Source organism: Capsicum annuum, chromosome 9 (assembly GCF_002878395.1).
Source record: "Capsicum annuum cultivar UCD-10X-F1 chromosome 9, UCD10Xv1.1, whole genome shotgun sequence".
Classification (NCBI taxonomy): domain Eukaryota; kingdom Viridiplantae; phylum Streptophyta; class Magnoliopsida; order Solanales; family Solanaceae; genus Capsicum; species Capsicum annuum.
Window position 1 is genome coordinate 26,741,236 of NC_061119.1, and position 25,554 is coordinate 26,766,789.

A 25,554-nucleotide genomic window follows, 5' to 3' on the forward strand; every position below is an offset into this window, starting at 1 on the left:
CCTGAGTCATCGATCGATCACTCTGAGTTAAAAAAATTCTCATTAACTTAATATTTTAAAAAATATATCTTTTAAAATTTTAAAAATTAATTAAGATCAATTCAGACCAAATTAATAATTTCAAAACTTCTCATTCTCTTCTAAAATTACAAATCAACCCATACAAATCATCCATTTGCGGGAAGAACTTTTACTCATTTCATATCTCAAGTTCTCGCTCTTCTCTCTCTCTCTCTCTCAATAATACAGACAACAACTACTCAACATATTGCCTAACCCTTCAAAATAAATTGATTTTCTTCTCATTTTCGACTACATAGTTGTTATTTTTTACTTTATTCTCGCTTGTATCCATTATTTTTTCTGTCTAACAGAGTTAGAGAAGAGTTCTACATCTATTCTTTATTCTAAAAATTATGGCTTTTTTGTTAATGATGAAAACAATACTTTTAGTTGTATTATCTTCGAGAATGGGTTAACAATTTTGAGTTTTGATACTAAAAATGAAGGAAGCACCTGAGAAAACCCTAGTTTTTATCACAGTGTTTTGTTGAGTATCGTGGTATTGTTGGATGGTGTTTGTGGTATTTTTGGTGGTTGTTGTTGGTGATGTCGATATTTGTGGTTTTAGTGGTGGTATCGATGGTCTTGGTGGTGGTATTGGTGGCATTAGTGGTGGTCTTGGTGGCACTGATGGTGGTCTTGGTGGCATTGGTAGAGGCATTAGTTATGGTGTTGGTGGTGGTCTTGGTGGTCAATCTGTTGCAACAGCTGGAAGATCTGTTGGGAGATATTAAATAGATCTTCAAACAGATTCCCCATCTGTTCCAACTGATGGGTTATCCGTTGGAGTATTTTTTTTTAATGTGGCGTATAATAATTTATTGAAATTTGTCTTACCTTTTTAAAAAAAATTATGCAGACACCAAATTTAATGTATTTTTTGTTTTTTTGTTGTTTGTAGTTAAAAGATGTCTCCCTAAAGAAAAGAAATTGAAAGTGGATCAACTTTTTACCACCCAACAAAAAAGCCTAGATTACAGATAGATTCCGAGAAACTTCCTGAACAATATCAATCAGGGAAAAATGAAGCTGAGGAAAATGAGAACTCCTTCTCACCAATGGGGCACAAATTAATATCGAAATCCCATCATGATCCTGTCAAAACCATTTTTATTGATAGGTTTTGAGTACCCTGTAGAAGCAACTGGTGATTGATGAGTGGTGAGTTTACCACTCATTTGCACTTATTTTTCGTGCACATTAACTTGTTTTAAATGAATAAATGAGACAACGTCTATGGGTAGATGCACTAATATCCACTCTTTGCAGGCATAAAGTTGAGAAGACCAAAAGATGTGGATTGGAGATAAAAATGATAAAAAGGGAGCAAGAAAGAGTGCAGCTAAAGACCTGGACTACATCAGCCTCGGTTACCGCAACCATAGTCCTCTATTCGTGGTCATAGTCAGTCAAGACGGTCAGAGCAATGCGGTCGCAGCATAAAACCACGGTCGCGAGGTCGCGGACAGATATCTGCGATAGTAATTAAGTGAGAATAGGCCCAGGGCAGATCTATAAAAGCACTTAGACGCATCCCAAGTCATATTTAAGCAAAAATCCCTTCCTCTTTAAAGGAGCTTAGCTCATAAGATATCTTGGAATTTAAGACTTGAAACCCTAATCTTGGGCAAGTGTGTAATTAATTTTGGAGGATCAATTTCTTAGTTCCTTGGTGATGAGTGATTGCTTTGAATGAGCCATATGGTATATTTCTCTTTACTTTCTTCATAAGTAGCTAAGTAATTTGGTCATGGGATTATGTTGAACTAGCATGTAGTTGTGTGTGTATTGTTGTGTTTGCATGGGTTTTAGTTGTTGAGTATGGATTTCACCATTACTTGAGCCTATGTGTTGGAATTTGGTGGGTGAAAACTCTAAATATCCAAATGGGTTTGGTGGGTGAAAGCCCCAAGCTATAAAAAAAACCCTATTTTCATCCTCTACAGAGGGATTTAAACGAATATTAGATAACCCATAACATCCTCAAAAGAGGGTTATCGGGGGACAAAGCAACAGTGAACAACTAAGCCTATAGTTTACTACCCTTTGCAATCTTAGACATAAGTGATTAGGGAATGTGAATCATATCAAGAGAATCATCCTAGAAATAAGGATGTTTGGTTGAGGTTTTGGGTGGTTATATAAACTCCACACTTAATAGGTGCTCAAAAGAGCCAATGAGTGAACTCGTTGGGGTTTTATTGAAAGATTGACCTCAATGATCTTCGACCTATCCTATAAAGTAATTAACAACTAAATTCCATAATAAACCAACATTACCCCGCATGCTTTACTTCTAAGGATACGTAATCCCAAGATCTCTCCAAACCTTGAAGTTCAAACCTAAGATAGCATTTGCCGCCTGCTTGTTGAAGTTTATGTGAAAAAGTTTTCCACCAAATCCCCCATTTATTTACACATGTTGTTTTCATTAGTATTCTGGGTAACCTCATAGTAACTTAAGCACCCATAGGTTCGAAGTCTATAGCATTCACTCCTTGAGATTTGACCTCAATCTACATTGGGTTACTTGAGAACGACTGCCTCACCCCTCAATCATGGGAATGAGTTAAGCGTTATCAGTGACCTTGTACTTAAATATCAGTTAGGAAAGGTTTTGATGAATTTAGGAGTATTATGAAGAATTAAAACATAGACGGACTTTTTAAGAGGAGCTACTTTGCATACTTTCTTAAGTTGCCTAAGGACCACACTCTCCATTTCTAAATAAGCATGGTATATGGTCTTCTTAAGCACAAGATCAAGTACGTGGAGGTGATAAAAATTCAATGGATGGGGCAAAAAGATGGATGAAATTTGGATCAACTACTATGGCATACCGGTTTGTTTTGGATTGAAAGAGTTTACCATAGTGACGGGCTTAAGATGTGATCATATAGAAGAACCTCTCATCAAGGAAACACCCCACAAAAGGTCCAACAAATACAAGGGGAAAAAGATAGGTTGTTGGGCATTGTTGGACATAGCTACAAAGTGGGGGATTTGATAGCAGATCTCAATGATAAAACCATACCAAAGCAGTACACGGAGAAATTGTGCTTAGTTTGGTTTGTCCATTACGCTATATTGGCAAGAGATGCCAAGAACATTAAAGAAGATGATTTGTTTGCTCTTGCTGATGATTTTAAGAAATTCAACGATTATTCCTAAATATATGACAGTTACTACTTGACTGTCAAATATTTACTGACAAAGCTATCCCCAGGGATAATCATATTATACGGCTTTCCTTGGGCTTTCATGGTAAAATTAATCACTATTTTTACTTATCCATTAATTTATATTGAATATAGTTATTATGAATTTTTTTTTCTTGCTTCTTGTTTACATTTTTTAGGCTTGGGCATTTGAAGCCATTCATATCCTCTGAAAGCAGTTCAAGGATTACTCGGATGAGGTTTCTTATCCAAGGATCCTTAGGTGGTTGGTTGCAAAGAGCAACAAAAAAATTAATGAGGCTGATCTCTTTAACCCTCCGAATGTAGTACATCTTTTTTCAACTAAAGTAATTTGCCTCAAAGAAAGATATTGAAACAGATGTGCTATCTGCTGCGACAAATGGGTCGTCTGTTGTAACAAATTACCTATCAACTTCAACTGGTGCAATAGCTGGGTAATCTGTTGCGACAGACGATCCATATTTCATAATAGATTAACCATCTGTTGCTCTGGTTCTCTAAACCCGACTTAACAGTTTACCCATCTACTACAAATTATGCAATAGAAGGGTAATCTAATGCAACATATTATTAATCTGTTGCGACATACAGATCAGTTGTTGTGGCAGATAAATCATCTATTGTATAAGTTGGTTGTGTTAACATGTAACTCAATTGACTGTAAATTATTATTATATGATTTAAATACCTTTTGTCTTTTTTATAGGTTGTGCATCCTTAGATCGTGCCTACTGAGCAGGAGTTGGGGATGACTTCTTTTATTGCTCTAGGTCTTGTTGATACAATAGCAGACCCAACGATGGAGTTAATAAAGAAGGAATTGGCTGGAGCAACGGCCATAAGAAGAGCAGTTAGGTAAGGTCAACCTAATGTTGAAGCTCTTCATGACCAACCAATTACAACAGATCTGGGTGCTTCTTTTAGGAGTGTTGCTGGTGGAGTTGTTGATGATGGTGGTAGCCATCCTGATGCTGCTGCTGCCAGTCATGATTATGAGAATTTTGGTGCTCAGGAAAAAATAAATACATTTGAAAACACCCCTTGCAAATTTCCCTCTCACCTTTACACTGGTCCCTTTCACCCTTACAGTGGTCCCTCTCACCCCTGTTCACCCTCATGTTCTTATTGTAAATGCAAAGTGTCCAAGGAAAGAGAGAATAAACTCTTTAAAAATTAGAGACTATTACTGAAGCAGTCGAGGAGTTAAAAATCAAAAGGGGTTTAATATCATCCAAGAAGGTGAGGTAGCCATAAACTCTACAGTAGAGGTTAGAAGGAAGAGAAGAAACATTATCCAATTACTCTCCATTCTGAAAATAGAAAAAATTACAACTCCTCTAAGAGTTGTTAAAGTTCAGGGGCCGCTGAAGAAGGTGGACATACACGTGACACTTGAAGATGAAGAGAAGAAGGAACTTGAAAAAATCTTGACTGACGAGACGAAACCTCCACAAGAATACACCATGCATTTATTTTCCGCCCAAGACTTCATGAGTATGATAAATATGCGTGAGTGGTACATGGACAATGTAAGTTTATTTTTGCTAACCTAGCCTTCCAATTTACTCCATGAAGAAGAAGCTACGCAAAATATGCGTAATCTGATGTAACAACTGGGTATTCTATTGCAACATAATACACATCTGTTGCATAAGTTGCGTTAGCTGGGTAATCTGTGAATTGATTCAGAGAACCCTCTGCAATAGAATCTTTCCACTGTGTTTTTCTTCTTTATAATTACTAACCTATTTAAAAATTATCTTCTTATACCATAGTATGTTGATGAAATTCTTTGCCTCATGAGGGGCAGGCAATTAGCGTACCCGGATACTTATAATAATGCTGATAGGATAATGGACCTCAACTTCTACAATAATTTCAAGAGTAGGTATGATACTCTCCGTAGGAAAGCTTCTTTTGGTGGCCGGGTATTTGATCAGTTAGTTTCTACGTTCAATGAGATGAAGACATGATTAACTATATTAGAGGGAAAAGGTTATGTCCACACGGCTAGAGCTGGACCAAGGCAAAGAGAATCCTCGCAGTCATAAATGTAAAAGTCAAATATTTTCTTGCTGTTGAGATACTACTCGATGAGGGAAAGATTAAGGTTTATGACTGCAACTTACCTATCTTCAAGGAGGCCACGTTTTTAACCCACATACAACCACTCTTGAAGTTGTTCCCCAAGTTATTGACGCAGAGTAAACTAATGGATCATTTACCAGCGGAAGTATTGAAAAAGAAATCATGGGATTTTCAAGGTCGAAATAAGAATATCCACCTTCAAAAAGATAAAACCAGTGCCGCGTGGGGCCATAATCACTTGCATACATCAAGTGTTTGCTAACTGGCACAAAAATGGCCGGTATGTATGACGCCATTATGGAAAAGATGCAAGAGGTCTGGGCTTATGGGGTACTAACTAAATGGTTGGAGTTCGTGTATAAAAAAAGAAGATGTACAAAGACAGAAATGAACACGATAATAATTTTTTATTTCAACCCACTTCACTTTACATGGAGTGGCAATATTTTATGTCTGACGAAAGTTGAATTTTTATAATGCAACAGATTGTCTATCTGTTGTAACAGATATCATACTTGTTGTGACATGTTGATTATCTGTTGCAATAGGTTGGTCATTTATTCTATTATGAAGTCTGTCTGTTTGTCGCAACAGATATACAATCTATTGCAACATATAATCTATCTGTTACAATTGATAGGTACTCTGTTGGAACAAATCAAAAAAGTAGGAAGACCTGTTATATAATTTCCAGCAGATGATCTACATATTGCAAAATATGTCTAAATCTGTTTGATAAGATATGTCGTCTGTTGCAGTAGATGTATTATTTGTTGCAATATTTAAATCTAGTATTCCATTTCAATTACAAAGTTCAAAACTAAGGATTAAATTATATTCATAGATAGCATAAAATAAATTGAAGCCTTCGAAAATTACATGAAATAACTCAACAAATAAATGAAATATAAAAAAAATATTATGGGTACAAATGATATACTATACAAATAAATCAATAAGTTAACCAAGGAGGATAGGTTATTACATTGACAAACTCAAGCTATAAGAAACTACTGAATATTAACAAGTTGTTCTTCATTCGGTGCTACGGAATTCGATTTTGGTCATTGTGGATCTTTAATGTCGCTTGCGTATGATTTTTCAGCTTTTGTTTCTCCGTATTTCCATAAAGGAGCAACATATATTTTGCGGAGTAATCCGACATCAAGTCCATTATTTGGTACTTGTAATCCATCACTCAAATACTCGATATAAATGGAAATAAAAAGACTGCAATCCCTGCATTTTAAAAAAAACAGATAATCCATATCTTGTAGTTCATGTAAGCATTGTGAAATTTATGAAATGAAACTAAATCATGATACTTATACTTATCGAATACCAATGGTTAGTTGATCAATTCCTTTAACATATTGTACATCAAATGAATTACTCATTTTATCCTGGTATGCTTCAATCATCGACCAATCAGTATGAACCTTTTGGTCCAAAAAGCACTCATATCGAGGTAACTAGGCAATATTTTGGCCAACTTTTGAAACGTCTCCTTCGCGACATCGAGTCATGAACTCAAATGCGCCTCTCTTTTAGAACGACGAGAGCTAACACCCAATGGAATTCATCACCACAATTGATTAGGATGTACACTTCGTCGATCAAATGCCAAGGTAAGCCAACTGGAATTCTAAAACCTTTGATGATGTTGATTAAGTATTCCTCATTTCAGGAAACTTCCGATTGTTGTTGACAATACCTAGCGTAGGCATTATTGATGTAAACTTTGTACAAAAAATTGTCTGTCGTGTATCTGTATTATTCTTGTGTTTCAACTTGGCCTTCTTTTGGAGGTAGTAAAAAATGACATCAATGTGTTGCACATATTATCAAATATTTCATATTACATGAAGAAAAAATTAATACACAGATGCAATTAAATAAAGTATTAATTAATAGTAATATGTATGACATTTAAACCTCATCATTCCAGCAAGTTTAGGACTGTGACATCAAATAGAACCAATTCTTCATTTCGGGATGTGCAACAACAAAGTCAAAAATATCAAAACCAAGGCTTGATTCGTTCACTTTATAGTATTTGTCATTTTGTTTTATATATGCTAATTTATACGTGGTAATGTCATGTTTTAACAACAAGAATTGTATAAATTAATATCTTTAAAATTGATTTATCTACCTACCGGCATAATGCTTTAACAGCCCATTGGCAATCCATTCTGAATAGTCGTTGATCAACTTTATTAGTTTTTTAGAGCCTCGTTCGAGATATTGAACCCTTCAAATGGATAATTCTTCCGTTCTTCCAAACTGGTAGGCTCTACTTTTTCTTCTTCTTTGGAAGCAATTGATGGATTATCAACTATGATATTATGTTGTTCAGCAGTAGATTCTACTGTGGCATCTACTTAGAAAGCCAGAATTGTCAATGCTAATTACAGATATACAATAGATTATCTATCTGTTGCAATAGATAGATTATTTGTTGGGATAAATTTGAACAGGTAAAACAGAACGGTACGATAATTTCAAATAGATGACCCATCTGTTGCAACATAAGACTCATATGTTAGTACAAATTAAAACAAAATAAAAACCTATTTGATTTGATGAAACAAATGAAAATATGTTGCAACAGATAATGCATCTAATTCAACAGGTTAGACAACAGTTGCAACAGATGTATATATTTGTTTGATAGTTTTTAGTAGATGTGTCATCTATTGAAATAGATATGATCCTGGTTGTTTGTTGGAATAGATGATATACATTCACCTTCTTCAGCTCATGCTGCTCTCCTACAGCCCTTGTACATTGAACAACGATGCAAGACAAAGATAGAGAAATTGTAATTTTGCTTTTTTCGATGCTTGATGATGCCTTGAAAATATATTTTCTTCTCCTCTTAGCCACCTTGATCTCTAGTGGAGTGTATGGATATGAAATCTTTTTTGCTGGAATAACACCCCTATTAGATGTAATTTCCTTTACAGAAGCAGTTAGTGCATTAATAGCACTAATCACTCTATCATGTTTTGCCTTACAGTCTTGACATTTGCATGCTGAACATTCGCTAGAAGTGACAAAATCTGTATAACTAGTATGATCACAATCATAATGGTTTGTTATTTCAAAAACAATAAGAAGAGAATAATTAGCCCCAACAGCAGCACTACTACCACTACCCTACCATTACCATCATCAGCAATAACAAGCCCCCCCCTCCAAAATTATTTTTCTTGTGATGGTTGTTGCTCCAAACAATTATTTTTATTCTATCAATGACCTTAGGGTCCGATAAAGTTTGCACAGACCGTAAAGTAAGAAAAAATGACATCTTCAACTCTCGATTAGTCGGAACAAGCCATGGATAAACAATCTAAAGTAAATCAGTACATATATTAGAATAATGATGAAATAATTTAAAATAATCATTAATTAAAACAAAAACTTGATTAGAATTAGACTTACTACTTTCTTCGGGGGATTGAAAAGATCAAGAAATTTTGCATTTTTATCAGTTTTGGCCGTCAACCATCTCATAATTCTTGGACAGGAAACTTCTTCTTGATAGTTCGCTTGTTGTCTCAAATAAAGAATGGCTTCAAATGCCCAAGCCTATAATATAACGCCAATAAATCAAAAGGATTATTGAATAAAAAATAAATCATATCATAATAAAAGAAATATTTACCATAAAAGTCTATGAAAAGTCATATAAGTTGACTGTCTTTGGTGTTAATGGGGTCAACAAATATTTGATAGCCATTTTGAAGCTTTCATAACCTCAAGGATAGCTGTTAAATGCTTCAAGATCCTTGGAGAGATTTATTAAACCTAGGCTTATGTTGTTGTTAACATCTCTCACCCAAAGAATAATATGTACAAACCAAACCAAGCAGAATGATTGTTTGTGCTTCTTTGAAAGTCTTTTACCTTTCAATGCTTCTATAAAATTTTTGTTTTTGAAGCTTGGACCAACAATGGACACCAGGTCATCACGATCACTCAACTTGCCTTTGCCTTTTTGAGTGTGCGGGGTGCATATTTTGGGTTAAGAGTAGGTATAACTTGAGAAGGAGAAGGATGATAATATTTTAGTTCAGTGACTATGGAAAACTCCATCCAACCAAAACAAATAGGCATTCCATAGTATTTTATCTGTCTCATCTATCTTATCTTTGTTTTCATATATAAACCTACGCTTGAGAAGATCATATACTATTTTCATTTGAAAACGAGCATTATTGTCCTCCGGTAAATCAAGATATTGCCCAAAGCAACTTTCCCTAAAATAAAAATCCAATTTTTGTTCTCGAAGTATTTTTCTAAAGGCGTCGAAAGTTTTTCCCATGGATGAATTAACCACGAAATCACTCGTTAAATCTGTGGCATCATCGCATTGCATTCTCACAGAATAACGATCAATGCTGAAGATTGTGATCAACTCTTCGGTGGAAGGGCTATTAGCATTTGGATAATCTCTTTTGAAATATTCCTCCTCTCCGTGTTCATTATCTTCTGCTCCTGATTGAGATAACGCTTGTAAAGCAAGCTCATAGCGTGGTGGATGCAGCCTAGCTGCTTCACTTGTTTCTTTACTTGGAGTTGATTCGGTTTCTTTTCTTTTGGGGGCCATATTATCTTAAATTAACAGAAACATAAAATTAATTATAATTGATTAATGCATTGTTAAAAAAAGATAACAGTAAATCTAACATGCACTATAGTAAAATAACATTTCCAACAGACCACACATCTGTTGCACCAAGTATGTTATCTGTTGTAACATATAACCAACCTATTGCAAAAAATGAGTAAACCGCTGAAAATAATAAAAACATATCACTCATTTGTTGCACCAGGTAGTTTATCTGTTGCAACATATAACCAACCTGTTGCAACGAATGAGTAATCCGTTGGAAATAATAAAAATAGATCACTCATCTATTGCACCAGGAAGGTTACTTGTTGTAACATATAACCAACTTGTTGTAACGGATAAGTAATCTGTTGGAAACAATTATAACAGATCACTCATCTTTTGAAACAGGTCTCTTATCTATTGCCAAATAAGTTATTTGTTGGAACTGTTATCAACTGCCAATATTATTTAGATTTCTTTCTAACAGAAGAGTCATCTATCGCAACAGATGAATGATCTGTTAGATTATCCATCTGTTGCATCAGATGTTCATCTATTGTATCAGATTTTCATCTGTTGCATTAGAAGGTCCATCTGTTACTTCAGATGGTTCATCTATTGCATTATATTGTTCATCTATTGCATCATATTTGCATCTGTTGTGGAAAAGAATAGTACCAGAATTTTATTCAATAGAACAACATCACTATCACCGTTTAATATCAAATACACCATTTTTATCAGGAAAAACAACAAATCAACCCAGTTACACAAACACAACAAACACTCTAAGAATAAGAACATCAACGGTGACCAAAAATCATTAACATTGTTGTTTTGCATTTGTACAAATACAAACAATAAAAATTAAACTTCAAAAAACTCAACAGACACCAAAGAATCAAATTAACAGTTCGACAACAAGAACTATAATAACAACAAAAAATTATATTTCGAAAAGAGTCGAGAAGAAATGCTTGAAATTAAATTTGGGTTTTCTTCGATCCATATTTCAAATTAAAGCAACAAATATTAAAATTGTTAACCAATACTAGAAGAGAAGTTGGCTCAAGTTCCCTTTTTTTCTTCAAAACTAAAAAGGCATAAATTTTTACCTGTGACAAAAGAAATGAGTTGTTATCACCAGAGATCACTGTTGTAACATTGATGGTTGAAAGTCGAAAAGAAACTCACCCACTTATTTATCGGCAAGGGTTGAAGTCATCGAGGATTGAAGGGAGAAATTTTGCTGAACTGTTGGTTGGGAGAGAGTTGAGAGATGTTGTCGAGAGAGAGAAGAGAAATGGTCGATGATTTGGAGAGGAGAAGGGTGTGGGTTGATTTGTATTTTTGAAAAGATTAGAAAGTTTTGAAACTATTAATCAAGTCCACAATTAACTTAATCAAGTTTCCTAATTATGTTTGACCCTTTAAATTGGTCAATGTCACCAATCCTTCATTCAAGACTTAAAATACACCTTTCCTTCAATTTTCTCGTGTTAGTTTTCTATTTAATAAAATTCCATAATTTGATTAAAAAACATTTTAAATCAATTAAATTTGATTTTAAGAAGATTTAAAAAATCTAAAAATAAATATCAAATCGTTAGAATTAGAAAACTTTAAGAAGTACCAAATTTTAAAAAATTTTAAGTACATAATAAGAATGTAATTAATGATTTTGTAAAAATTTGACTTTAAAAACAAGAAAAGATTTAGAAAAATAATTTTACCACAAATATGGTTCAAATTGTTGCGTCTCTCTTAGCCCCTGGCAGCAAGGGAAGAGGTGTTGTATGATAAACGCAAAGTGATATGTAAAATATATATGTGCTTACACTAAAATATATGTTTATGTTTGCATCATTATATTAAAGTGTGAAGAATTTTTTAAAAGTAATTTAAATTTTTACACTTCATTAAAAATCTCCATAATAGATAAAATTATTTAATTTTAAATAATCAACGTTATACGTACGAGGCACGTGCAACTAAACTAGTAAATATTAAAAGTGTGAAGGGTCTTACAAATGTCGTTTGAACTTTTTGCCCTTTATTAAAAGTCTTTGCTTTAGACAAAATCGTCTTTTCACTTTTTTTCTAATATTTAAAAGTCAAAAATTAATTAAATATATTTGTAGTAAAATCTGTCCTTATTAGAAGTCATTAGAATAGATGACAACTAATATTTTTTCCATTAGTTTGAGAATTATAAATCAACTAAATTTGATTTTAAGAAGATTTAAAATTGTCTTTTCCTATATTTCTCAAATAAAATTCTAATTTTCATTAGTTTGAGAATTCTTGTTTTTTCCTATTTTTAGTGACTAACTCTTGTTTCTAATGACTGATAAATGGAGTTCTAAGTTAAAAAAAAAATCATATGATAAGGGTATATCAAGAGTTTGGACTTACTAGATAATGCGGTTCATGTGAATATCATTATCCTTCTTTTTGAGACCCTCAAAAGATGAACGAGAGTGTACTAAAAAGAAGAGGAGGTGGACACAAGATAAAATTGTGTAGCTCTTACCAAATTCACTATGCACTATTAATTTATTGTCTAATCTATAAAATTATGTTATGTAATATGTATCAGATATCAAAATTTTCTTTTATCTATGAATTATTCGTCTTTTTAGTTGTGTGAAATTCTATGGATCAATTTATACGTAATAAGAATATAATCAATGATTTGCAAAGATTTGACTTTAAAAATAAAGAAAAATAACTATACCACAAATATGGTTGAAACTAATATGTTTCTCTTAGCATCTGATAGTAAGGGAAAGAGGTATCGCATGAAAAATACAAAAATAATATGTAAAATATGTAAATGCTTATACTAAAAAATATATTTATATTTCTATTATTATATTAAAGTGTGAAGAATATTTGAAACGTAATTAAGATTTTTATAGTTTATTAAAAATTTCTATAATAAATAAAATTATTTAATTTTAAATTAAATCTTACATAAGCGAATACGTGTAAATAAATTTATAAAAATAAAAAGAGTGTGTGAGAGAGAGAAAATGAGGGCAAACTAAGATACCGGTAGGAGCCGCATTTCTCTTGTCAAGCATGGAGACACACCCGACTTTTATTGGTCGAGTTTTATCCACCCTAAAAATTTTCATACACAACAGGCTATAGCTGTCCCGTTTCCAAATTTACCATTTGTAATTGTATAGTCTATTTCCAGAAAGGCACAATGGCGAAGAGGTTAGCGAGAGGTGGAAGAAGGGACGAGCTACATTCGCCGTCGATTTTGACTCGAGCAGTGGAATCAGTATTCGATTTCGTCCGATTCGCTGAGTTCGAGATCCTCTTCGTCCTCTTTTTTGTTGCAGCATATGTCATTTTTAAGGATCTGGTTAGCTTCTCCCTTCCTTCATCACCCTTTCATATTTCTCTTCTTCTCTTGGTTTATGGGAAGTGCTTTTATTTTCTTTTCACAGATATGATATTTTGATTGGTTTAGATAAGCTTCTTTTCCTTGATTGTGGAAAGGGGAGGTAAGGGTATTTGATCGTTGTGACTTCAGATTTGGGTAATTCTGCAAATGGTACATACATATGGCTTGGCTTGAAAAAAGAAAAAAAAACAATAGAATGGTTTAGCCGGTGAAGCAAAAAAAAAAGATATAAGGGAAAAGAATTCCCCAGCTAATACATGTTGATAACAAAATAGCATGATGAATAATTTAACTTTGGTTCTTTGTTATGCGTAGCAATTTTAGATATCACTGCATCAGTTTGGGGTGGGGTGGGGTGGGTGGGCGTGGGTGGGGGGACTTGTTCTTGTTTTCTCTTCTTGACAGAACTAAGGAGACAGTACCAACAACTGTCCTCTTCTAGAACCAAGGTGGCCCTTGTATTCTCTAAAATGGGATAGTTTAGGCATGTATTTGCTCAAATACTTTAAAACAGGGCATTGGAAGGATTAGTGGGAAGCAAATTAAGGAGCACCACAGGATTTACAAAGGCACGAGGGACTAAAACATAATGGCACATACTGCCATTGGTATACAAAAGCTGTTTGGCTATGCAAGTTCAGGTAATCATTTTCTAATACCATAATTAGGACTAAAAGGGAAACCCGGTGCATTAAAGATCCCGCTATGCACAGGGTTCGTGCAAGGGCCTGACCACAAGGGTCTATTGTACGCAGCCTTACCTTGCATTTTTAGCAGAGAGGCTGTTTACAAGGCTTGAACTCGCGATCTCCTTTACCAGTTACTCCAAGGCTCCCTTTCAATACCATAAATAGCAGTGCAGTTTGGTAAACTTGCTGGCTTTGTTTAGAGATCATAATGGAATATCAGGTCCTATTTTAATAAGTAAATAGGTCAGATTTTAGTACATACAAAGGGGTAAACCATACAAGTAGAGGAGTTATCAAAAATTTACTTCTACATAAAATATTCAATCTTCTGTAGTCAAAAGTAAACAAAAATTGAGCATGCTCCTTCCCAACAACAACAAAAAAAACTAAGCATGCTATTTTCAGTCGGGTTAAAAGCTCATCCCCCAAATGTTATTCTGTGCGGTCCTCTCCAAATTGTACATATTAGAAATAAACAGAACCATTCAAGTTCTGTGTCTTTTCTTTTCCTGATTCCTTTTCTACTCATAATAAGGTTCTCCACATTTCCCAGAAAGAAGTACTAATTTCTCGTGTTCACCATCTTAATCCACAACTAATGGCTGACATATCTGCCTGCTTTCTTACAAAATTATCAACATGTATAATTTCTTTTCCTTTTCTTTTTTTTTTTTGAGAATTGGTAAGTAGTATTCTTCAGCAGTAAGGAAGTGTTTTTCACCATCAGAAAGCGATTAACCATGACCAAAAAAGTTAACAAACTTCCTATTAGATCTATGATTCGATCTACATCTTCTATACATAATTATTTACACCAAAAAAGTAAAGATACTAAACAATTCCATTTAACTTTGTGAATGAAATTAGATCTATCTTCAAAACATCTTCCATTTCTTTTTGTCCAAACCGACCACCATATGCATTATGGGATCAATTTCCACCATCTCTTTTGAGTCTTGCTACCCCCTCTTCTAATCCAGCAGCTTAGGTGGTCAGAGGTGTGCTCTGGCATGGTTGCCAACTGAGGCCAGTGTTGTTTAGGAATAGCTCCCATAAATGTGTAGTATATTTACAACGGAAAAAGAGGTGTTTATTAGTTTCTCCAGTTAAGTTGCACTGAAAGCACCTAGGAACTAGTGGCTGTCCTTTTTTCTGCAACACTTCTTGATTGAGACATGCTCTCCTGATGACTAACCATGTGAAGCATTTCACCTTAGTAGGTGTCAATCCTTTCCAAATGTCGTTCCAATGGTATTGTCTACCACCATCTACTCCCTGTATCCCTCTTCTATCAGTACTGTTTACTGTGAAAAGCCCCTCCTTGGTATGTTTCCAAATTACTCTATCATTGACATTGTGGATGTGAGAAATAATGGAGAAAAGTATTATTGAATGGTGTGTTTACATAATTACATCAAGACCCTATTTATAGACACTATAGTACAATCCTTTTCCAAGTAGGATTTGGTATATACTATTCCTATTTCTAATAATATTCTAACACTCCCCCTCAAGCTGGTGCATACAATCATATGTACCTAGCTTGTTACAAATGTAATGAATACGAGTACCGGTGAGGGACTTGGTGAAGATATCTGCAAGTTGATCACTTCACTTCACAAATTTTGTATCAATATCTCCTGAGAGTATCTTTTTTCTGACAAAGTGACAATCAATTTCTATGTGTTTAGTCCTCTCATGAAATACTGGATTTGATGCGATATGAAGGGCTGCTTGATTATCACACACAAGTTTCATCTTATCGATTTCTCCAAATTTTAATTCTCTCAGCAACTGTTTGATCCAAACTAGCTCACAAGTTGCTACAGCCATTGCTCCATATTCTGCTTCTGCACTAGATCGAGCAACCACACTCTGTTTCTTACTTTTCCTAGACACCAAACTACCTCCTACTAAAACACAATATCCGGAGGTAGAACGTCTATCAGAGGGTGATCCTGCCCAATCAGCATCTGTGTATCCAATGATATGCTCGTGACCTCGATCCTCAAAGAGTAGTCCTTTACCTGGAGCTGACTTTATATATCGCAGAATATGAACAACTGCATCCCAATGACTATCACAGGGGAAGTCATAAACTGACTTACAATACTCACAGGAAAGGATATGTTAGGTCTAGTCACGGTGAGATAATTCAACTTTCCAACCAACCGCCTATACTGTTTAGGATCACTGAGTGGCTCCTCCTGTCCTGGTAAAAGTTTGGCATTTGGATCCATAGGAGTGTCAATGGGTCTACATCCCATTATTCCTATCTCCTCAAGAATGTCTAAGGCATACTTGCATTGAGAAATAACAATACCTGATCTGGACTGAGCAACCTCAATACCTAGAAAATATTTCAGTCTGCCGAGGTCTTCGGTCCGAAAGTGCTGAAAGAGATGTTGCTTCAATTTGGAGATACCATCTTCATCATTGCCGGTGATAACGATATCATCAACATAAACCACCAGATAAATACACAAATTTGGTTGAGAATGTCAATAAAACACTGAGTGATCAGCTCCACTACGAATCATGCCAAACTGTTGAATTACTGTGCTGAAATTTCCAAACCAAGCCCGAGGAGACTGTTTCAGACCATAGAGTAACCTGCACAATTGACATACAAGGTTACTAGACTCCCCCTGAGCAACAAAACCAGGTGGTTGCTCCATATAGACTTCTTCCTCAAGATCACCGAAAGGCATTCTTAATATCCTACTGATAAAGAGGTCAATGACGAACGGCAGCAATGGATAGGAAAAGACGGACAAATGCTACTTTAGCCACTGGAGAAAAAGTGTCACTATAATCAAGCTCAAATATTTGTGTGTATCCTTTGGCAATAAGGCGAGCCTTAAACCGATCAACCTGACCGTCTGGACCAACTTTAACCGCATAAACCCAACGGCAACCAATAGTAGATTTACTTGCAGGAATGGAAACAAGCTCCCTAGTACCACTCGCATGTAAAACAAACATCTCATCTATCATAGCCTGCTTCTATCTTGAATGAGGAAGTGCTTCACCTATAGTCTTAGGTATGGAAATAGATGACAAAGACGATACAAAAGCATAATGGGGTGATGATAAATGATGATAACTCAAGAAAGTATAGTGTGGGTTAGCATTACGAGTGGAACTCATACCTTTTTGAAGTGTAACTGATTGGCTAGAAGAAGGCAAGTCCGCAGTAGGAGCAGCGTCCGATGCATGACATGAATCATCTGGGACTAATGGTGGACGCGAACGACGATGATAAGTCAAAAGTGGTGGCACCATAGCAGGAGATGTAGAAGTAACTGTTGATTCCTTAAAGGTTGGGTCGGGTAAGTCTGGAGATATGGGTAAGACCAAAGATAGTGCAGGTAAGACTAGAGATATGGGTAAAATCTCAGAGATATCAGGATGATCAGAAGATATATAGTAAGGTCGAGATTAAAAAAAAGTGACATCGGCGAACATAAAGTAGCGACGAAGATCTGGTGAATAATAACGATACCCTTTTTAAACTCGAGAGTAACCAAGGAAGCACGAGGGGCTAATTTATCTTTTTCAGGGGCTAAGTTATGGACAAAACATGTGCTCCCAAAGACACGAGGGGGGATAGAGTAGAGATGTGACTGTGGAAACAATATAGAATGGGGAACTTTATTTTGAAGGGAAGATGATGGCATTCTATAATTAGATAACAAGATGTGAGAACTGCATCGCCCCAAAATTGCAGCGGAACATGGGATTCAATGAGAAGAGTGCGAGCAGTCTCAAGAAGATGCCTATTTTTTCTTTCTGCTATACCATTTTGTTGAGGGGTGTATGGACAAGATGTTTGGTGAACAATTCCTTGATGAGTCATAAACTCCTGAAACTGAGAGGATAAGTATTCCAAGGCATTGTCACTACGAAAAGTATGAATAGAAACACTAAATTGAGTCTGTATTTCAGCACAAAACTTTTGAATATAAAAAATATCTCAGAATTATCTTTCATTAAGAAAACCCAAGTACAACTTGAAAAATCATCAATGAAACTAACAAAATAACGAAAACCTAAAGGTGAACTGACTCTACTAGGACCCTAAACATCAGAATGTACTAATGAGAAAATAGACTCGGAACGACTCTCAATACTACGTGGGAAAATAGCATGGTTGTGTTTCCCAAGTTGACATGACTCCCAATCTAATGTGGATAAACTAGACAAACTAGGCACCATCTTTTGTAGCTTGGATAGACTCGGATGTCCCAAACGTTTGTGAATTAGGTTTGGAGGGTCTATAACGGAGTATGCTGTGAAGGAATTTGAAGAGGTAAGATGGTAAAGGCCTTGTGATTCATGTCCTGCGCCAATCGTCTGTCCCGTACTGCGGTCCTGCATTAGAAAATAGTCATCAAGAAAGGTTATGCTACAATTAAGGGCACGTGTCAAACGACTAACAGATGCAAGATTAAAAGGACAACCACGGACATAAAGAACAAAGTCTAGAGTGACAGAAGATAGGGGTTTGGTTTTTCCAATTCCTTTTGGTTTTGTTCGGATCCCATTGGCTGAAGTAATAGCAGGAAGAGATTGTGAATAAACAATATTAGACAAAAGTGATTCGTTACCAGAAATATGATCAGAAACACTTGAGTCTACAACCCATGATTCAAGAGTACTAGACTGTAAAACACAAGCAAAAGGATTACCAGCAACAGAAGCATTAAGCTGGGCAACTGAGGGTACTTGTGGAGATGTTTGCTTACTTGCTCTATACTGGAGGAGTTCATCATATTCTGTTTGGGCAATATGAGCATTATTGGATGGTCGATTAGGCTGTGGAGATGTCTTCTTACTTGCTCGATTTCGAAGGAACTCATTATATTCCTTTACAGCAGCAGTCTCATAACTCTCATAACTGGGTGGTGGACCATGCAAATTATGACATATATCCTGAGTGTGTCCAACTTTATGACAATAACTACACTTCGATCTCAATTTTTCAAAACGACCTCCTCCTCGTCGATTTTCCATAGGCTGATATGTTCGTTTTTCTATGGTTTGAGATGCAAGAATAGAAGAGTCAACAGTGGGTGATGAAACTACTTTGTGACTAGGAGGCGTGGCAAGACGAAGCAGACGAGAGAATAACTCATCAATTGTAGGAACCGTAGGACTAGCTAAAATCTGATCACATACAGCATCATGGTCAGTAGAAAGTCCAGCAAGTGTAAGAACTAAAAACAACTTCTGTCTGTGCTCTTGTTTGTAAGAACTAAAAACAACTTCTGTCTGTGCTCTTGTTTTTCTACATCTGCAGTGACGGGCATCAATGTATCAAATTCTTCCATGACTACTTGTACTTGTCCCAAGACAGTAGACATATCGGATTCCTGTTTCTTCAAATTGGTCATTCGAGCTATCACATTATAAAAACGAGATATATCATTAGTGTATAAAGCACGAGCCTTTTCCCAAACTAAATAACACGTCTGGATTGGACGAAACAAAGGCATCAACTTGGAATTAATAGATTGTCATAAGAGATTACATAGTTGAGCATCAAGTTTCTCCCATTGCTCTTTAGCTTTCGCATCTTCCACGCTAGACTTTCCCTTTTCATCTACCACACTAGCCTTGTTTGTTAAATGATCTTGGACACCTTGACCTTTGCACCACAACTCAACTGAGGAAGCCCAGGCTAAATAATTTGAACTTCTCATTAATGATTCGAAATTTGAATATAAGGTAATTGGCCGAATCAAAAAAGGACGGCGACCCCAACAATAAAAGAACCACTCAAAAAATTCAACCGAAGAAGGCACACGCGCCGGCGCGTGATTGAATTTACTGATTTCCGGCAGGCGCGTGGGGGCGCGTGGGGCTGATTTTCCGGTGGTTTTAGGTCGGGTTTGCGTCGCCTGAGCTTTCTGAGTCTCTTGGTGGTGTTGTATTTTTCACACAACCCACAAAATAAAGAATGACACAAATCAGTCTCCGAAATTGACGACGGTGATTGAAGTTTTTTTTTTTCTTTTTTTTCTTTTCTGAAGTTTCTCACCAATGCTCTAATACCATGTGAGAAATAATGGAGATTAATATTATTGAATGGTGTGTTTACATAATTACATCAAGACTCTATTTATAGACACTATAGTACAATCTTTTTTCAAGTAGGATTTGGTATATACTATTCCTATTTCTAATAATATTCTAACAGTGGAGATGTCTACTCCACTAAGTATTTCCAGTTGGGAGGCTACTCTTTCCTTGCAAAAAAGGCAGCTGCCTTAACCGATGTCTAGTAGGTACCCATCGAGTCTCTGCTTGAAAATTTTACAGTTGAGGCAACTTCTATGGTTGTTGGGGTAAACGTGTAAAATAAAAAGTTGAAAAAAATTTGTCACTTTTACTTAATTTTTAAAGCTTGAAGGGCCCCCACTTAATTGACAAACTCATTTGTCCCTTTCCCATCCTATTTCATGTTTCATTACGGCCTCGGTGTACTATTCTCTATCTTGAGCCGGGGGTCTATCGGAAACAACCTCTGTACTTCTGCGGAGGTAGTGGTATGAACTGCATACATCTTACCCTCCCCAGACCTCACTTTGTGGGAATACACTGGACTGTTGTTGTATTTGTCCCTTTCAATTGCATCTCCTATCTAACTTGCACCTTCATCCACACCTCCTAGAACAAGAAAACAAGACTACTGAAATTGTTTTTCGCAGCAAAAAATAATATTTCTCAAAAAGATTACTCAAGCTGTCAATTTGCAGACACAACAGTCTGATGGCCAGTGTTGAAATGATTTTAGAATTATGTTCTTGTTTCTTTCTGCATGAAGTTACTCAGCTGGTGGTCTTCAATATTGTCTGCGGCATCTTGGCTTTTTTATTTAGGTTACATAAAGGAAGGCAAGTATTCAGATATTTATCAAAAAGAAACAAGGAGGCATGTATTGAGATCGTAAAAAGAAACATGAAAAACTAAAGCTATATCATGTTTCCTGGTTGTGCAGAAATATATCATGTTTCCTGGTTGTGCAGAAAGTCTTAAGTGGGAATGACTTAAAATATGTATAAACTAGTGTCTTTCTCTAACTTTTTGTACTATTCTGCATCTTCTTGATGCCAGCAATGAAATTTCTTATTACTTCATCAAAAATAAAAAAAATGTATAAGAGGGGAAACTCCAGAAAGAGAAAATAAATTGTGAGTCCATCACGGAGGATTTACATTAAATATGTGACCTTTAATGAGCTTTTAAGTTGTTCGTCCTTATTTTCTTCCCAGGCTTTTATTGCGAAAAAGGTCCTTAATTTTTTTTATCTTCTCTTTTTTTGCAATAGTTAAGAGTCACATAAAAGGGGAAACTACAAAAAGGGAAAATAAATCGTGAGTCTATCACGGAGGATTTTCATTAAATAGGTGACCTTTAATGAGCTTTTAAGTTGTTCATCTTTGTTTTCTTCCAAGGCTTTTATTGCGGAAAAGGTCCTTAATTTTTTTATTTCTCTTTTTTTGCAATAGTTAGAGGCACGTGTGAATTGCAGGTGGAGTAGTACTTGTGGGTGGCTGCTCCCCAATAGTTAGAAGCACATAAAGAGTGATGAATTGCAAGATGGAGTAGTACTTGTGGGTGACTGCAAGGGTGTATTCACGTACAATTTCAGAAAGAGTGATGAATTGCAGGTGTAGTAGTACTTGTGGGTGACTGCACCCCAATAGTTAGAGGGCATAAAGAGTGATGAATTGTAGGATGGAGTAGTACTTGTGGGAGTGATGAATTGTAGGATGGAGTAGTACTTGTGGGAGTGATAAATTGTAGGATGGAGTAGTACTTGTGGGTGACTGCAAGGGTGTCCTACTTTTGATTCACCTACAATTAATTTGAGATTAGTTTTGTGGGAATAATCTTTTATGCAATGTATAGGATGCCAATGGTACAATTACTTTGAGATTAGTTTTGTGCGAATAATATTTGAGATAAGTCACCTTTTCTTAACGACTCAAACTTGTTTGGAACTGAGCCGTAGTTGTTGTTGTTTATTTGGACAAGTAGAGTATGTTAATTTTATACTCTTGTTATATCAGTTCTGGAATTGGGTATGGAGATGGTATAGTTACACCTGAAAAGTACTTTAAAATCTAGGCATGATAATGAGGAAAACTTGGATGTTGGTGATCATTATGTTTTAACAGAACGAGAGAGCTTCAATCTAAATTAGACTCGGCTTATGAGGTGTTTCTGTGTATAGTTATTTGGTTCTGTTGAGATTGAAAATCATGAAAGAAAACAGATTTGTTAGTTCAACCTATTTGTTTTTATTAGTGTCGGTTGATATTCATTTTCTCAGGTTAGTAATTGTGCATAAACACGGCTTAAAATTTATGTTCTTTTTATTATGCATTAACACTTTGTCTTTAGAATTTATGTTCTTTCTTCTTTCCCCAGACTTCAAGGCCGGAGTATAATCAGATAATGGTGCAGAAGCCAGATTGGTGGCCTTATTAGACTCTACCCTCAGGGTGTTTTCTTTGTCTACTTGAAGAGTATGAGTTTCTCTGTATGTTCTTTTTCTAAATGTATGTCGGATCTACCTGCCGGGTGATATTTGATATTGTAAGAGGAAGTCAATTTTGAAATCAGGTTTTATAGGAAAGAATTCCACCTATTCTAGTAATACTAGTAAATTTGAATGTATGAAAGGTTTAAAGATGAAAACATCCAATTTCAATTTATATTTCTGATTAGGCAGTGAAAAGGACTGCCAAACATATCACAAGGGGTGAGCTTTTAACTTCTCATCTAATGCAAAGAAGGAGATCTAATTATGTGCATGTTTGATTGGTAATTTAATAAAATATTACGGTATCTTTTTTATTTTCTGAAAACATATATCTAAACACATTCTCTTTTCAAAATCATTTTTAAAACTAGTACGTAATTTGTTTCTCAAAAATTCACTTAATTTTCTGTACAAGTTTTTTCACAAAAAAGAAAAAGGAAAAAATATAGCACCATCTAAGTTTAAATAAATATTAGAAGTCATCGTGAGTTTATACATTTAAGGTCGGAGAAGGGATATATATCTCCGAACTATGATAAATTGTATGCATATATCCTCCGTTATACTTTGAATAAATTATGTCTTTGTTGTTAATGAAATCGTACGTATATGCCCCTCACACTAACGGTGAAAACATGTATATTCAAAGTATGATGGAGGATATATATATACATATATATATACCATTTATCATAGTTTGGGATATACTTGTTCTCTTTTTTTTAATTTTTTTATCTCAAATAATTAACTCAAACCAACTATCCAATCCAATAAAGCCAATATCCGATTTGAACCCAATTAAACCCAAGAGAGGCCTATTTAGCAGACGAGTTTTTCCACTTCTATAACGATATACACACACAATACAGTAACACCCACCAAGAATAACAACTCTATTCTAATTCTCCATTAACAACACTAACAATACACCAACAATAACAACAATACAATAAACAACAACTAAACACCATCTCCTCCATTTCAATTGAAAAAAATACCCACAAATTTCACTTCACTACTATCAATTTTTATTTTTTTTGAAAAACCCATTAACTCATAACACTCCATATAAATTGAACCCCTCAAGTTTCAATTTCTACTGAAATTTCATTGAAAAAACACTACCCACCAACAATCAATACCACATAGCCACAATCTCCGTCGAATCAAAAATACCCTATCGGCGAACCATCGTTGCATCTCTAGCTTCGGTCACCTCCGACCTAATCTCCACTCTCTTCAACCAGTAAACACCAACGCAGTAGCTACCAATCACTGCAATTTGATTGAAATTTATATTTAAGAGAAAAATAGATGGAGTATCGAGTATGAAATAAAAAATAGAGGTCGGATTGAGTTGATTTGAAATCAGATTCGATGATTTTATCAAGTTGGGTAGTGGATTTGAGTTAATTATTTGAGAGAAAAAATTTAAAATGAAAAAAAAAAAAATACCCCAAACTATGATAAATGGTCTGTATATATCCTTTGTCATACTTTGGGTACAAATATGCCCCTACGGTTAATGTGACAGACATCAGTAGGGGTATATGTGTATGCAAAGTATGACAAAGGGTATATACGTGTCATTTATCATAATTCAGGGGTATATTTATCCCTTGTCCGTTTTAAGGTTAATGCTAATTTTAAATGACATAACTTCTTTAGCTAAATATATGATTGCTTTGAAAAATACGGATCATAACTCACACTTAAAGAACTTGGCGTATAAGTGTTGGTCCTTCAAAGTCTGAAGAACAATTGCTCCTTTGCCAATTTTTCTAATACTTCATAGTGCTTCATATTTTGAGGCACCTACCCCGATTTTCCCAATAGGTAAGTCAATTCTTACAAAAACTAAGTAGAGAAGAATTGGCGTAGAGGCTACTTTTAAAATTTATTTTGCCAAATAGTCACTAAATTTCTTTTTCATTTAATTTTTAAGGTTAGGATCCAAAAAGTGAAAAAAGTGGGGTCCATATGTGGACAAATGGGCCTTTTCAACATTTTCAAAAATTAAATAATCTACATCTAACTCCCTCCGCTTCTTTCAATATTAAACTAAATTTCTTTTCTCTCTCCTCCTCAACTTCTCCCCTTTTTGCTATTCTCAAGAAAAAGTTTTCAAACTCCATTTTTGCTTCACATTCTTCTCCAACTACAAAGGGCTCTATTTTTTGTTCTTAGGTCAGTTAAAATCAAGTTTTGATTATTTCTAGATTCATTTTAGCGATTTTTATTTGTTATACATTTTGTAGTAAGCCATAGTATAGAACTTTTTTTGTTGTTGAATATGATTTGATTAAATAGTGAAAATATGAGTATTTTATAGCTAATTAATTTGATTTTGTAGTAATAATTGAGTTTTGATTCCGCAGATTCGACAGAATTTTTTATTGATCACGATGTTGAATTTTGAATTTTTTGTTAAGAAATTTTGTTGTAGTTCTGATATTTTTTGTGTACTGCATTGTTGAATAGTGAAAAAATTATTAGTTATTTTGGCTATTTGAATCAAATATTGACCTATTTCTGTTTGTAGACTTGTGGTCTATGAATTGACAATGCCCTAGATTGTGTTAAATTTTTAGGTATATGAAATTCTTTTCAAATATGATTGATTAAACAATGAAAATATATATATTTTTTTAGCTAAGTAGTTTGATTCTATTAGCAATAGTTGAGTTTTGATTCTGCATATTTGACTGAAATTTTTTTGTTGATTACGCTGTTAGATTTTGAATATTTTTTCTAAAAAATTTAATTTAGTCCGAGTATTTTTGTGCACTGAATTATTTAATGGTGGAATAATTTTTTATTATTGTGCTTTTTCATTTGAGCATTGACCTCTTTCTGTTAGTAGACTAGTGATCTATGAATTGGATATGACAGAACTATTTTTACGTGTAGATTCTGTTAAA

General features: G+C 34.8%; 1 protein-coding gene across 1 annotated transcript; it reads left to right on the forward strand.

Annotated features, from left to right (window-relative positions):
* Positions 1 to 12,971: 12,971 nt before the first annotated feature.
* Positions 12,972 to 22,843, forward strand: LOC107843002. Its single transcript, XM_016687121.2, has 2 exons — positions 12,972 to 13,348; positions 22,519 to 22,843. The coding sequence occupies exons 1-2, from the start codon at positions 13,187 to 13,189 to the stop codon at positions 22,576 to 22,578; spliced, it is 222 nt and encodes a 73-aa protein (XP_016542607.1). The 5' UTR covers positions 12,972 to 13,186; the 3' UTR covers positions 22,579 to 22,843.
* Positions 22,844 to 25,554: the final 2,711 nt, after the last annotated feature.

Bases quoted from the DNA above. Each gene is read 5' to 3' on its own strand.
- LOC107843002 (XM_016687121.2), top strand. From the start codon at position 13,187: ATGGCGAAGAGGTTAGCGAGAGGTGGAAGAAGGGACGAGCTACATTCG. The intron at 13,349-22,518 runs GTTAGCTTCTCC...TTCTTTCCCCAG, and splicing joins ATGTCATTTTTAAGGATCTG to ACTTCAAGGCCGGAGTATAA.